The sequence below is a fragment of the Pollicipes pollicipes genome, unplaced genomic scaffold, assembly GCF_011947565.3.
Source record: "Pollicipes pollicipes isolate AB1234 unplaced genomic scaffold, Ppol_2.1 Scaffold_2555;HRSCAF=2994_pilon_pilon_pilon, whole genome shotgun sequence".
Taxonomy (NCBI): Eukaryota; Metazoa; Arthropoda; class Thecostraca; order Pollicipedomorpha; family Pollicipedidae; genus Pollicipes; species Pollicipes pollicipes.
Genome location: NW_023596136.1, coordinates 5023388 through 5039072, shown reverse-complemented (window position 1 = coordinate 5039072; position 15685 = coordinate 5023388). Strand labels below are relative to the sequence as shown.

The window sequence follows — 15685 nt, the reverse complement described above, 5'->3', positions numbered from 1 at the left end:
ATGCAGGACAGCATAAGCCCATATCGGCATGCACCAAGGAATGCGTAAAACGTGAAGCCTTGACATGGTTCCTCAAAGAACCATGTGATGCGCTGCCCGGCTCCCTGCAATCGTCTGTCTTTGCTCGTCCGGGCCGCGCGGAAATCACATGTGGCCCTCACTTGATAGCATACGCCCCCGCGGCGGTCCCGTTGAGGGGTGCGTGCCGCATGTGACCCGGACGTGGCTGCTCGGTCCAACCTACGAGCTACATCGTGGCTGAAGCGAAATGCTGACCAGGCCTGCAGGCAGTCAGACAGACCTTTAAACTAGTCATTGATATCGCCTGACTTTCATCGCTCTCTTTGAATGATCTCGGGTGCCCTTGGTGGCCTCTGGGTCACGCGGCATGTAACATGGGCATGACAACATGGATAAATAATGCTATATGGCAGGTGCAGCACTGGCCGCACCTATACTTCTCTCAAAGTATGTACGATCGTAGCTTAGCTTTGTCGGGAAGCTGTCCGTTCCGGCATATTGACATTGACTGTTGTTAACATATAGACACCAACTGTTCTTGGCATTCTCTACCCGTGCCTGATCCCCCATACATATTCGCTTGTTGATAATCTTGACCATTGCACGTCGATTGATGTCCTATTTATAGCAAATTAATCGTGAGACCAGTCAGATTGTTCAATTGCCTTCTCAAGCAATGCCAGTATTTTAGTAGCATTTATTTATGCAAGAAGTCACTTCCCGAGGCACGCACGAGGCGCCATTCATTGTCGCATCGGATGCCGTGACGGTTGGTGGTCGGCTGAGTCCAGCTGAGTCGTCGCGTGCCGGTGGTTGTGGCCCTGCGGTGGGTGCAAAGGGCGCAGGACAAAACAGAAACCAACTAGCCGGATATTCGTCATCAGGTGAAAAATGGTGTTTTGTAACTGAAGATGCAATGGTTTTGTGTTCGGTCGAGGCGCATTCGCCCAAAATTTGATTAGCAAGTGCAGAGTTGTTACCGAGGCGTGCGCGGCGCACCCCACCATGTTCAAGTTCTGTACTCCCCTGTTCGCTGTTTTCTTGTCAGCGGTTACAAGGAATGACATCAAATATTCCTAGTGCTCATTTGTCATTGGTTGGATTTTTCTTTGTGTTGCAGTTAGTGATGTTTGGTCACCCATCTGTGTTCTTATTACCAGGCTATAGAAAGGGCACGCTAAGTTGGATGTGTTCATCATAGCATGACAATTATTGCAAAAAATGTATGCACACATCTGAAATTTGATTGCTTAGAGCTTGGGGTAGTAAGCGCCAATTGCAGCATTTTGAGGCTGTTGTAATGAAATGTGATGTTGCTGAGACAATTTCACGCTGAAGTGCTTTGAAAGCACTTCCCCGACAAAATGATGTAAAAGTTTACTGGGCAAAAAGTTTACTGAAAGCACAAGTTTACTGGGCCTGAATCTGATGCACACAACATTCATGTCTGGTATATAATATTTTAGAGGTTTCTGGCAGTGTGGAGGGATTTTTACATACTGAACTAAGGGAGGGTATTTGCCACTGTGACAATCAATTGTGCACATGTACTGTTTGTCTGCCATTGGCACACTCTATATCCTGTGCAATAATTTATAGCGATGATGAGCATTTAGTTAAACATAACTCATGCCATAAATGTCATGTACATCTGGTTGGTTGTGGTTGGTTTATGTTTGTGGTACAAAAACCTCAGTCTGATCAGTCTAAGAGTCATGCACGCAAATTTTCTATTCTGTTTTTCAAACTTTCTGCTTTGAGGGATATAGGATATATAAACTGCCAGTGTATATCAGTGTTGAGCCAGCTTTGGTAGCCTGATATATTTACTTGTATTTTTGGGCTCAGCTACAATTAACCTATCCTATGATATATGTGCTAGAGCTAAGGAGTAGGCAGTAATAGCTTAATTGGCTATAGTGCCTGCTTGCCTGTGCATATGCTTGTGCTATTTAGGGTGATTGAATCACTACATGCTGTAGGCATTTCTCTCCAACCCAGGTGGCCAATGGCAGGTGCAGTTCAATTCGAGATGTTGTTAGGTGGCAGGATGCACCAAACTAAGCATTGTGTCACATCAAATGCATGCCACAGAATTTTGCTGTTGAACTGTCATCTTATGACTAGATGCTCGGGTCAGGGTTCATATACCAAACACTACAGGTGTATGCCTGGATCCCAGAAATCCATCCAATCAAAAGGTTGTACTGCACACAGATATATGTAAAAATATCATGGAAGATAAGGAGCTGGATGAATGAGAGGTAATGAACTGAAATAAATGGATGTAATGAATTCAAAGGAGGAATGAGAAGTGCATGACACACTCAATTGCATGAATCCAGGGCCTCCAAAGGTGATGGGCCATGCAATATAGGATAAGGATGAGCATATGACATTTAGGTTGACTTTTTTAGGTTGAATTTTAGGTTGAACTTTAGGTTGACATTTTGTTTTGTACATCAAACTTGGAATTGATGGAACATACAATAACATGTACACTGCAAGTACTGGAAAGCTGGATTTGACTATGAGGTCACATAATTTCAGCTCAGCATTGTGCAGTGTGGAATGCTGAACTCTATTATGTGAAAACTAATGGCCTTGATCTAGTTGGGTGCAAAGGTGAGCTTACCAGCTCAAATAATTGCTCCGTGCTGCTAAGTATTTCAGTGCAAAGACAATTTGGTCTGGCTTGTTATGCTGTAGCACCATTTGATTAGGTTTGCAAGTTTTGTTTGCCTTCATACATTACCTTGGTCTCAGTTTATTGGCTTGGTGAATATTACCTGTCTTACCTGTCATTGTCCCCTCACTTTGCAGATTTCTGTGGTGTGCTTCATCTGGCATACTTGAATTGTAGTTTCCATTTGGGGTTAATCAAGAGACCAAATTTATGTTGACCTCTTTGTGATGTTCAGTGTTGTATCAAGTATGAAATGAGAACAAATATTTTTTGCAACCTCATTACTCCCTGTAGACTGCTGTGTTTGCCTGACAAGACAAGCTTCAGGTATCTGCTAAAGTGTGAATTTACTCAGCATCAGAACAAGGTAATGGAGTTGATGCTGCTTCATGCCCGATGCTTGCTTGTTGCACACTTCTTTGTTGCATGTTCACAACGTAGGTTTTGTCTGTCTTTGTGACAGTCTGCACATGCTCTAAACTGTACCATACATGATCTGTATTTTAAAGCTCCCCCATATGGCTTGTGAGGCCCTTCATTTGGGACCTTTTTAGCTGTGTTAGGTGGGTAAGTCTTAGATCCTTGCCAGCCTCATTTCTTTGCCATTTTTGCCATCTTTGCCATGATGGGGGTCAGGGGTATGCATTGCTTATTCACTGCACCTATTGTGATGTGTTGCTTTTAATGTTGAGAAAAGTTTGGTTAGCTTTGCCTGTTACTAACAGCCCTTACCCAGGTTATTTCCAGTTATCCTCTGTGGTTGACATGTTAGGAGAGGTTGGGCAAGCTCAAACCATGTCATCCAAATCCCATGTGACATGTGTATCACCACACGACTTTCCATGCCTGCAGAATACAACTGGTCATGATCAGTGAATGTTCCAAATTCATTCAGTTAGATGTCAAAGATATGCACATAAACTCATGCAGCCAGTCTTCTGACTCCACAGGTGGCCTTTCTACACACACCATTTTGTGGGCTGGTGATCTGTTTTCCTTTTACTTTAAACCATAGTATTCTGACCTGCCAGCATGATTTGCCATGCTTGAAACCTGTATAACAAACCTCGTAGGAAATGATACCCCACTCTCTGTTATACACCTGACTTCAAGTCTTGTCTAGAGCAAGAGAACATGTTTGTGGTCCATGAGTGAGCCTGAGTGATCCTGTCTTGAAAAGACACAATTGCCTCCATGTAACACATATTTTTGTTCATATGTTTAACATGCCCAAACATTTTCTACTTGAAGCATACATGTTCAAGAGGAATTTTGTAGATTGAGTGTGTTTTGCTGAGTGATCACAATGAGAGCTTGCAGCTTGAGTAATCCGGTTCTACCAGCATGCTTTCTGGAAGTAACACCTTTGCACAACTAATCACAACTTAATGACTTTGCACCGAGTTCCCGAAACAATAGATGAGGCGACGAGCAGGGCTTCAGGGACACGACGCTGGGGCAGTCAGTCATCAGGTGCGTGGAAAAGGGAGGGGCAAGAGTGGATAAGTGATGTGACTCACGTGCCAAGTACCGTCACTTCCGGTGTTTCTGTGGCCCTTTTTGTTCTGTTTTATTCCCCCAATCTACCAACGTCATGGTGGCGAATTCGGGAAGTTTGCTGTCCCAGCTCATTTGACCTTTGCTGCACCTCATAGCCCACCAGTCCCAGTAGCAAGCAAGTCAGTGCCATGAGGGCTTAAGACCACTGATCTACCTTAAGCTTTCACCGCTATGTATACTCTTAAACTGTCCCGCATGTTTCAAAAAACAGTCGCATACAAATCATTTGCGAAACATTCCGATACCATCCCAGCGCGAACGAAATGCAACACCTCCGTTCCATTGACATGGCCGCGACATATGCCAATTTCGAGGAGCTACACAACTGTGTGAGACCAGGCCCAGGTCTCTGCGACCGGGGGTTGCGGCTGCAACACGCGGACACATTTGGACCTAACATGACTGTCGTGTCAGCAAAAGTGCGTTTCGTCGCGTTGGCTGCTCGCGTTTGCGTGCTGGTATTGGACCCGCCAGTGCGGGACACATTAAAGGGAATGCTCCACATTTGAAGACACTGAAGCAAACATCAGATATGGTAAATGGTCTCACTTATGACTACCGGTATGTTTTTTAGTGAAAAAGACTGTCCTAGACAACACAAATTCTCTGTGTAGTAAACATGTTCCTGCTCCGTGCTCCTCATGCTCGTAAACATGCTCCATGCTCCATGCTCCATGCTCCTCGCTCCTCGCCCTGAAATGGTCTCCCCGAAATAGTAAGCACGTCTTCGCGGGTATGTAGCTCAGGAAATGATTGCCGTAGGTTTTAACAAGGGCCGGATGATCTACGCTAGGGACTACACCGAATGATCTTCAAGATGGCTATTTCGATTCAAAACCCATATAAATGTGGAATGCGCCCGTTAGTAAGTATGTCACGCCCGATAACTAGAGGGGACCTTCATGTCGACCAGCTCCTTGGTATTGGCGAATGTGCTGTCCTCGAATCACTAAGGGATCTTTAGACTTGAGTCATTGGTCGCTCCAATAATTGACTCTGAAGCCGTTGATATGTGAATGTTTTTTATCGGCCCGATGGTACTTTGCAATGTTGCATGCTGAGATAAAGATTACGACGTGGAGAATGGCACACCTTGTATCCCAGTGTACCGCTAACATCGAAGCAGAATATTGGGCTTTGAGCAATGCTTGAACCAGTGTCCAAAAACGCCAATCATTTCCAATGCGTTGGTCGCGCCGACGGAAATGACCAGACCAGCTGAGCGCACGGAAGCCGATTTGCAGCCAATTTAGCCGTGAATTAGCTGGCGAATGCCATCTTTGTGAACTCAGTGTCTGCCAAACTCGTAAGGAGCGAATACGGAGCTTCCATATTAGTACGACCATCTGTGGAGTGCCAGAAGGCGGGAGCGAGCCGGGGATCAAACGGCACACCGTTGGTTTGTGCACTCGCTCAAAATAGGGTCCATACTCCCTGGTGCTACAACAACCCTGATCCACTTTTTACGATGACGACTCTTTGTTGCAGTTACGCTGCTACTTCGAGTCCTGAGGTCGTGTTGGAACGGTTCTGTTTTAACAGATCTATCCGATTTCAGCTTGGAAGCATGTCTGGGCCCAGACGCGGATCTGACGTGATGCGCAGCTCCGGCAAACAAACCAACGGCCGCCAGGCCAACTTGCCCTTCATCATCGGCGTGGCGGGAGGCACGGCGTCGGGAAAGGTGGGCTACCTTGCGGCGTAGGGCTGGTTGTTACGATGAGAACGCTGTCCCGGCGATGGGTCTCAGCTCTCGAGAGCCGCCTGCTTCAGAAGCCGGCGATCTCGCTGGGCTGTGGCCCGTTGTTCTGTGATGACGTCGGAGCGGCGAGGGCGAGAGTTCGCCCGTCGTCGCCGGCCGGCCGCGCGTGACGAGTGCGGACGGCTCTGCGCGCAGTCGACCGTCTGCAAGCGGATCATGGAGAAGCTGGGCCAGGAGGCCATGGAGCAGGAGAACCGGCGAGTGGTGTGCATCAGCCAGGACAGCTTCTACCGCGATCTCTCTCTGGAGGAGTCGCAGAAGGCGCTGCGCGGCCAGGTCAACTTCGACCACCCCGGTGAGCCGGCGCTGGCGCTCCAGAGCCGGACGCGACGCTGGCGGGCGCGCGCTGCTGGCCGCCTTTTCGACGTGGCTGGAGCGATGTGGTGTGCACAGCCCAGCACCGTCAGCAGAGGCCGGTCGGTTGGTATCGTGCGGCGGGCGGGTGTGTGTGTTGTGGATGCTTGATGTGCCACGAAATCAGATATCTTCAGCGTAGCGTTTGTATCATACTTAACGTTTGGACATGTGGTCGAGCACACTAGTGTAACATTATCGCAATGTTTGTGGTTGTTCTGTTTGGGATGCGCGCGAGTCCAGTCTGTATGACAGGTGGCTGTGGTCGATCAGCCCGTCACGGTACATGCACAAGTGGCGGGCTGTCTTGTCTCGAGCGCACTCTGCGCGGCGCCGGCCGTCGGCCCTGCCGCCGCTCACAGCGCGCCGCCGTCCGCCGCAGACATGTTCGACGACCGGATGCTGCTGGAGACGCTGCGCGACATCCGTGATGGCAAACAGTGTCACCTGCCCGTCTACGACTACAAGACCAACTCGCGGTACGGCGGCGGCGCCCCGGCCGCCGGGCCGACCGACGCAGCTCGCGTGCCGGCCGCCCTGGGGTTCATGTCCTGGTCTCAGGGGATGACGGGCGCGGCTCACGTGCCGGCCGCTCTGGGGTTCCCGTCGGGTCTCAGGGGATGACGGGCGCGGCTCACGTGCCGGCCGCTCTGGGGCTCACGTTGGGGTCTCAGGGGATGGCGGGCGTGGCTCACGTGCCGGCCGCTCTGGGGCTCACGTTGGGGTCTCAGGGGATGGCGGGCGTGGCTCACGTGCCGGCCGCTCTGGGGTTCCTGCCTGGTCTCAGGGGATGACGGACGTAGCTCACGTGCCGGCCGCTCTGGGGTTCATGTCCGGGTCTCAGGGGATGACGGGCGTGGCTTGCGTACCGGCCGTTCTGGGACTCACGTTCGGGTCTCAGTGGATCGATGCGGCGGAGTGAGCCGTGCCAGCCCCGTCGTGTGACGGCGCGACGTCTGGCCGGATGGCACGCGGCGCCGGCTCTCTCGCGCGAGGCGTCGGGAGGGAGGCAGGGACGGCCGCGCCCCGACTGTGGGACCACCTGCCCGCCGGCACCCCTCGCCGGCTCTCTCGCGCGAGGCGTCGGGAGGGAAGGAGGGACGCGACGGCCGCGCCCCGACGGTGAGACCGCCTGCTCGCCGCCGGAGCCAGTTTGTTGTGGCCAGCCAGCTGATCTGTCTCGTCAGCGTTGTCTCCCCCTCCGGAACGGCCTGTCGCCTGGAGATACCACATGGCTGCCCCCCCCCCCCCCCGTTCATGCTTACGTCTGAGGTCATAGCCCCGGCTTGGCATTGCGGTGGGCCGGGCTCGGGGCTCGGTGCGGCGGGAGCTTATGGCGGGGTAGAGGGGGGAGGGGGGCGTGCCGTTGGGTGTGCCGTGCTGGCATGCTGTGGGGAGCCTCCCCGGCGGCGGCGGACAGGAGAGAGAGGAAAGCGGAGAGGATCATCCGGATTGATATCGGACTTTCGCCATTAGAGGCGGAAGCAAGCATTGCATAGGCATGGCGTATCAGGCCTGCATTGAAATCAGCGTGCGGTACCCAACGCTCACAGATCCCATGTGAGTGCTGATACGCAGGGTGGGGATATCAGATGGCTGAACCCCAGAAGCATGGGACCGTGGAGGTTTGCTCATGATTCTCATCGTGGAACAGAGGTACTGTTCTTCGCGTATATATCCGGAGCGCACCCACGTGTGGGCGGGTGAGCTATTGAAAGGCGTGAATGCACCGAAAAACAGAAGGAAGATCCCTGGTGGGGCAGTACAATGTAGGTCGCGGAGCGGATTACTGGGTCGTGCCACCGGAGCGCCTGTCAAGTAAAAGCCGGGGGAAGGTCGCTGTTGCCGGCTGGTGTTCTGTGTTCTGTTCTAACGAGTGGCATTTGTGCTAAAACAAGCAGCAAACACCTGCAATGAACGTTGAAGTGTGCTTGAGTCTGGATGACGCCGGGCCGACGTACCGCATGAGAGCCATGGCTCAGTGGCACAGTCGCGCTTGTAGGTCCAGCAGAGTCTGTTGCCAGTGTCTTTTGTCGGTTTCTTTGTCGGTATCGTCACCGGCGCCGGTGCCTTGTCTCTCCCCGCCGGCGTCGGTGCGGGCATGCCGCGCCCGCGCTGACGCCGGCCTCCTGGCGCCGACAGCCTGGCCGAGATGCGGAAGATCTACCCGGCCGACGTGGTGCTGTGCGAGGGCATCCTGGTGTTCTACCAGCCGGAGGTGCGCGCCATGTTCGACATGAAGCTGTTCGTGGACACGGACGCCGACACGCGGCTGAGCCGACGCGTGCGGCGCGACACGAACGAGCGGGGCCGCGACCTGGACACCGTGCTCGACCAGTACACCAACCTGGTGAAGCCGGCATTCGAGGAGTTCTGCCTGCCGGTGAGCCGGGCCGACGGCCGCCGCCGCTCGGCCAGTGCGCTCGGTGCCGTCCGGTTCAGCTCCCCACTGTCGCCCGCTCCCCGTCTCGCCAGCGCCCTCCCGCACCTCAGGCGCGGCGGTCCATTACGTTACGCCGTTGCCCGCGGTCCGCTACGGCCGCAGACACTCGGCCGGACCTCGCTGGCGGGCTGGTGTTCGCTGGTGTCGGCTGAGAGGCCGTGCGTTCGGCTCTTGATCAGGGGGAGAGTTCTGCTACTCATAATTCTATGATTTGCAACAAGCTGCTTTTGTTGTATTATTTGTTTTTGAGAGGGTTGGGACACTGCGCAGCAAACCGTCATCGATGTAGCCAATATTTTTTACTCGTAACAACATTAGTATGATCTCCTGTGAATCATAGTTTTGCACTGTGTTAGTTGTTAAAATGTCTCGCATTCATGTTCGGTGTAGGTTTCGAGGCATGCGATTCATCGTATTTCCAAGCCTCAACATTCCGTCGTCTCCCGTTATTGGCAGAAGTGAGTCTACATGTGGGAGCCGAGAGTTCCAATGCCCCCATATTCAGTCAGGACCAGAGCAGCCATTCAGCACGGGTTGCGTGTAGTGGCGGCGGCGCCCCTGACCCACGTCCTCTCCCTCGGCAGACCAAGAAGTTTGCCGACGTCATCATCCCGCGCGGCGCCGACAACACGGGTGAGTGCGGCCGGAAGGGGCGGCGGTCGCCTGCCGCGCGTGATGGGCCCGGCGGCGCCGCGCCGCCCCGGGCGGCTGCAGCCACCGCCCGCCGCGCGGCGAGCCCAGCGGCTTGTGACGCCGCCAGGCCACCCTCAGTGTCCGCCAGCCACGCCTGGCTCGCAAGCGGCCCGCCGGCGCGCTGACCTTCTGGGCAGTGCTGAGCGCGCAGTCTGGCGCGCCGGTGTGGCTAGCCTGGTGAGGGGTGAGTGACCGGCGGGGCGGCGGGCTCGGCCGGCCGCCGCCTGGCCCGACCTGACCTGACCTGACCTGACTTGACCTGACATGGTGCAGCTGCCGGGAGAGTAAGTCGAGCCGCGGCGAGAGTAGTTGTCGGCCAGTGAAGTAAGCCACTCGTCAGGGCGACGCACAGACAAGTGACTGGAGACACGACCCAGGGCCGTAGAACGCGGCATCAGCAGCCAACGGAGGAGACGAGGCTGAGCCAGGCTTTGACGGGTTTTCGAGAGGGCGACCACTGTGGCCTGCGGCGCATCGCGCGCCATAGCGTGAATTCGAAGCCGCTGTCGTGTTTACAAGACTCCAGCACTTGTTTGGGAATCCGAGATGATGCTCGGCATGCCCGTCCAACGGGACAAAGCTAATGTGCCAGAGCATTGATGCACTTTGATGCAGAATGACCTCAGTCCAGCACGGGACGCCGACAGTGCAGTGTAATGAAGCTGGCGGAGGCTGGGCCGCGGCGGCCGTACGCATTTCTCCATGGCACGACGGCTCGGCGGCCACAATGTGAAGGCTGCGTGACAACCTGCAGCAAACCCCGTGTTGTGAACGGTCTTGCTACGAGCGGCATCGCAGACCCAGGGGTCCTACGCTAACTGCGGCTATGTTTTCCATTTCAGTGGCCCGGCGGTCCGTGTTGTTCGTTACGAGCTGATGTGTATGCTTAATACTGAAGGCAACCCAATGTAGGTTTTAGGGGTGTGCTCACAGATGTTTATGGAATGTCCTTTTGAACTGAACAAGGCATCTAAGGTTATTGACATGATAATGACGTCCTTGTCGCGAGGCGGACTGGGGGGGGGGGGGGGGGGGGGGGCTGTAGCTTTATTTGACCGTTGATAAGGGCTATTTTCAATATCGGTTGTATACCGCTGGTGGCCGTATCATGGCCTTGGCAGCGCGTCACAGATTGCGCGGTCACGTGGCGTGGTCCCCCGCAGTAAGATAGCCCCCCCACGTGCTGCCAGAAAAGGGCTCTCGTCATACAGCTATCCGTATTGAATGCTCGCGAGATGATGCCATGCTCGGATAATCCGAACGCCCTCGGGATGAGGTTTGACCTTTGCGCCTGCCATTTTTCACTTCGAGGAGTTGAGAAATGATTATTTGCTTCAATGACGTGTTTGATACGCGGGCCGCCTCTGAGGAGCTGCGGGTTCGCCAGAGGGCGCACCGGGACCCGCCCCGCCCACCGGGTGCCGGCGCGGCCGCCACAAGGCCTGTGTTTATGTGCCCGCCTGGCTGCCAGGCCGGGCGTCGCTGCACCCGGAGTATTGCAGTTCTCTGCACTTCTGACATTTGGTCCGAAGCGCCTGCAAAGTTACAAGTGCGCCTTGATATATTTTTGTACAGCCTGTGACCCGATATAATTTACTTGTTTTTTATGTCATTCGTTTGCGGCCGTCGCTTGTTTCACCACAGCTCGCCACGCTCGAAAGTGTCTGCAAGCCGCGGCAGGTGGGCCGCTGGGGTGCTGTGTTCGCTGCCGACTGTTGCCGGGACCCCAGACACGACCAGCTGACACTGTTGAGACGCGTGGCGCGCCGTCGCTGACTGGCTGCCTGCTGCGGCGGTCGGCAGGTGCGGCCGGCCGGCCGGCAGCTGCGCGCGGCTGTCGGGCCGGCCAGCGTGTCCGCCGGACTGCCAGCAGCGCTGCGTGCGGGCTCGTGTGAAGGCGCTACTTCCCTTATTCCAGTGGCGATCAGTCTGATCGTGCAACATATAGAGGATTTGCTGATACAGGCGCACGAGCGCCACACGAACGGCAGCCTGGGCGGCGGCGGCGGCGGCGGCGGCGAGCCGGCCTGCCGGGAGCGCCGCTCGCGCTCCACCTCCGAGACGCGCATCCGCTAGAGGGCGCACCGCCACCCGCCGAGCGCCGCTGCTACCGCCACAGATGGCGTATTTTTGTACTCGCCGATATCCACTTCAAGGGCTGCCGTTTTGCTATACCAGTGTTCATATAACAGTATTTACACCGCTGCGGTAACAATTCCACTTTCTTACGTGCTTTATACGTAGCCGGTGCCAACTGAAATCCACTGCTGTGCATTTGTACTTCGGAGTGATGCCGTGCGCTTGGGGAGGACTCGCGCTGCCTGCTCGCAGGTAGCGGTGTATTTAGTCGGCCGGCCGGATGTGTTTGGTTTTGTGGCGACTGTCCCATTTGGCCCGCCAGCCTCTGCCGGTTCGGAGTGGTGTGTTGACTGCCGACGTGAGGAGCGGCGCACAGGCCGTCGCATCCTCCGCGCGCCGCCTGGCGGCCGTCTGCCTGGCCTAGGTTAAGTGGCGCCTCCAGTGGGCGGCCGGTCTTGGTTACGGTGGTTTTGCGATCGGCGTTCTGTTTATTTTTGCCGCGCCGCCAGAATGCGGCGTGCTGCGGCGTATCGCCTGTGCCAAACGGGGGACTAGGCGCCGGCGCTGATCCAGTCACCGTCCAGGCCACAAGGGAGGCGTACTGTAAAGTGTGTTCTGACTCAAGGTCCTGGGACTTTTTGTTCTCGCGGTGTTAGCGGGTATTGGACGGTTGGTTCGGGCGTTACAGGCGGAGAGAGAAAACACGCTTACGTTGGGAGACTTAGCATGACACCCATTGTGACTTGGTGGCGTACTCCGCACGGACCTGGGGCTGTGTATTATGAGTGATGTGAAGACATAATGTCGTTTTTGTGAATAGCTGCGCAGCGATGGCTCAAGAGGTGTGTTAGGTTCACTGGGTTTGCACAGGTGTAGGTGTGTGTGCGGTCGTCGTTTCGGATATGCTGCAAATACATGGACGACAGGAGACGGCGATCGGACGTTCGGGCGTTTGTTGGCACCCCGATGAAGGCGGTGTGTGCGCTGCCTCCGTGATCGCGGGGAGGCCTGCAGCAGAGTCGGACGGACCGGGCCGCGCCGCCACGGGCCGATGCTGGCGCGGGAGACAACTCCCGGCGCCCGTATCCACAGACACGGGCGCTGTTTTGAACCCAAACAACACGAGCGAAAAGGTACGCGTTGCAGACGTCTCTCATGCCTGTCGGGGCTTCAGTTGTGTAAGGCTGTCTGTCGGCCGTGCCGCGCCACTCGGCGGTGCCCATTCTGTGGAAGCTGTGCGGGCGAGCCCGTCCCGCGGTCATGCCCCGGTCCGCCTGGCTCTGCCGCCCGCCAGGCCGCGTCTCACCCACCGCCCCTGTTGCAGTGGCCATGAACCTGATCGTGGAGAACATTCGGGAGCGACTGCGGGAGGACGCCGGGCGGGACAGCAGCCGCGCCTCCGGGAGGGACGCCGGCCGCCGCCGCAACGTCTCCGATAGTCAGCTGTTCACGCCCCACTAGAGGCCGGCCGGGCGCGGCGCCGCCAGCGGCCGAGGCCGAGGCGGACGTCGTGCCGCCCCGGGCGGGAGGGCACCTCTCCACCGTCTGGTCCCGCTGCACCGCACACCGTGACGCGCCACCGCAGCAGGCGCGGGCAGTACAAACGGCCCGGGCCGTCTCTAGTCTTCTTTTGCCGTGCTTTCACCGCCGTTGCTGGTCCAGCCCGCTGCGTGGCAGTGCCGCGGGCGTGGCTCCGGTGAGAGGAGGCCCGATTACTCGCGGGAAAGCTGCTTGGTGCGACGACCGGCGCCCGCCGCGCACACTGTCCCCACCTGGCGGCCGCTTTGCACACTCGTGTGTTGTGCGCCACGTGCACGTCCCCGCCCCACGAACAACGAGCAAGTCGATGCTGTCGGACTTGCGCCGTCCCTGCTTCATGTTGAATTGAAGGCGTAGCTATGTTGGCGGCAGTTGACGGCACTGACGCTGGCCTAGAAGATGCAGGGGGCAGCCAACCCTAACAGGAATAACAGGAATAGGGGGGGGGGGACCTAACAGGAATAGTAGAGCGTCGACTGATTTTCTAGTGCGTAGTCTTGCCCGCGCCAAAGATGGTATATTGTATGGAGCCGGAGCTAGCCAGTTTTCGGAACCTGTATAAGATCTACAAAGTCTTCATTAGCGTCTTGACCTTGTTCAACGTGCTTAAAGAAGAAAGCCAAGTCGGCATTAGATGCAACTTTTTGAGGCTGGACACGGTGTCGTGGCGCACGGTTAGGCACGCCCATGCTGTGGTGTTGTCAATAGTACGCGCAGCGGAGGTGTGCGTTCTGCCGCAAACTGCTCTCATTCACAGTATTGGGTTTCATTTGCGGCATTCGGTATTCATTTGCCGGCCACAAATGTCATCTGGCGTGTGCGCGGTGCTTGTAGAATGGAGGTGGACGCTTTGCCGGCCGGCGCGTGTCAGACGCTCGATCTTCTGTGAGATACGCCAAAGCAGCTTCCGATCAAGCCTATCGTTAATCTAGTCGATCTGGTCCCGCTGTTGCATGGAACAATTTTTAACGTAAGGAAGCCTCGCCATTTTATTAGCTATTTAGCGTGTCGTAATAAGTGTACCAAAGCCTTCTCACTTTTGCATAGTAACAACCGCTAGCAGTGGCTGTGGACCCAGAGAGGGCGACGGTGGTCGATGGAAGATGAGTTGGGTGATAAGAACTGTGCATTGATTCGAAGTATGGAGCTTTGACGAGCTGTGGTTTGCTGCATCGTCGTTTTTAATGACGGTGTGAGCCGCAGACCAGCGTGGCGCCAGTTTTTTGCGTGCGACCTGGAGGGAGCCTGGCGCCGCCCGGTGGGGGAGCGCAGCTGGGGAACGACCGGGTCAGGTCGTCTTGCTCGCGCTGCGGCCGGCGCAAGCTGCAGCTCGCGACTCATTCAACACAGTTTTGATCACGTGTGTGGAATCTCATATTACGAACGGCAAATAAAGGCGTGTGGCGTTTCATGTATCTGATGTGGTGCGCACTGATTGGGGGCGGCAGGTTCGCCTTGGAAGTTCCGTGGCGTCCGAGCCGACGGCCTGATGCGGCTCCGGCTCCGGCTCCGGCTCCGCTCAGAGGTCGCTGCGCAGCGAACGGCAGGAGGTCCACGGGCAGGCCGCGTGACGAGCGGGGCTCAGTCGGTCCGGCCTCACCGAGTCAGCGTGTGCCGAGGCACCGGTACACGTCCGCTCTACGGTCGATGAGGGACAGTGTCCGCCCTCTCTCCCTGCCCCAGCCTGACGAAGATCGGACGGCTGGCGATACGTACGTCGGCAGGTACTCCGCCGCCGCCTGCGGGCACGCCCGGTGGCGAGGCGGCGGCCGTGAGCCGCGACGGGGCCGCCACCTGACGGCCGCGGGGCGGCGCCACCGGTCCGCGGCGCCCGTCCAGCGTGCTGGCGAACAGGCCGGAGGAGGTGCGCGCTGCTGACGGCGCCGGCTCCGGCGCCACGCTGGTCTGCACGCTGCCGGCGAGACCCGGCCGCAGGGTGACGAACGGCCGTGCTGAGGGCCACCGCTGGTCGGCGTCGGATGCTCTCCACCAGGAGCGGGTTGGGGACGTGCCCTGCCAGCCGTCTGCCGGCGGCGAACCCCGCCAGTACTCGGGCAGCGGCCGTCCCTGCCACCGGCTCGCCGTCGCTGTCGACCCCTGCCAGCTGCTCGACAGCGGCGCCTGCTGCCATCGGGCCGCCGGGGAGGGTGCTTGCCATCGCTCCTGCCACCGCCCGGAGAGGGCCGACCCACGCCACCGGTCCTGCGGCGGCGCCGCCAGGCCGGTCCACAGGCTCCGCGGTGGACCGGCCAGATTCCAGCCGCCGGGCGCCGCCGAGCGGCGGGGATCGGACGGCTGCCGGTCGACCTCCGGCCAGCGGCGCCAGGCGGCCGGCGGCGGCGCGGTCTGGCGCGGCCGCAGCGCCAGGTGCACCATCGGCAGCCTCTCCACCTGCTGAACACGGACACGGTCGGTACTCCCGGACTCCAATGTCCTCGGACAGAGCAACCCCGCCACCATCGCCACCGCCGCCACTACCGCCAGCCGGCGCTGATGGAGGGCAGGTGACACCCGTATATCAAAACTGCAGCCAGCTGACAATGGAAAA

At 56.8% G+C, this 15685-nt stretch overlaps 1 protein-coding gene across 5 annotated transcripts; it reads left to right on the top strand.

The window, feature by feature from the left end:
• Positions 1-779: 779 nt before the first annotated feature.
• Uck (Uridine-cytidine kinase) lies at positions 780-14548 on the top strand. 5 transcript variants are annotated; one of them, XM_037228277.1, is made up of 8 exons: positions 780-905; positions 2845-3074; positions 5826-5951; positions 6165-6324; positions 6766-6862; positions 8526-8766; positions 9411-9459; positions 12923-14548. In XM_037228277.1, exons 2-8 carry the CDS (start codon positions 2961-2963, stop codon positions 13057-13059), a joined length of 924 nt encoding a protein of 307 aa, XP_037084172.1. In that variant the 5' UTR covers positions 780-905; positions 2845-2960; the 3' UTR covers positions 13060-14548. The 5 variants fall into 5 exon arrangements, with proteins under 5 accessions (XP_037084172.1, XP_037084165.1, XP_037084180.1 ...); XM_037228270.1 differs by lacking the exon at positions 12923-14548 and adding an exon at positions 11438-12536; XM_037228285.1 differs by lacking the exons at positions 2845-3074; positions 12923-14548 and adding an exon at positions 11438-12536 and having other exon boundaries at positions 780-897; positions 5819-5951.
• Positions 14549-15685: the final 1137 nt, after the last annotated feature.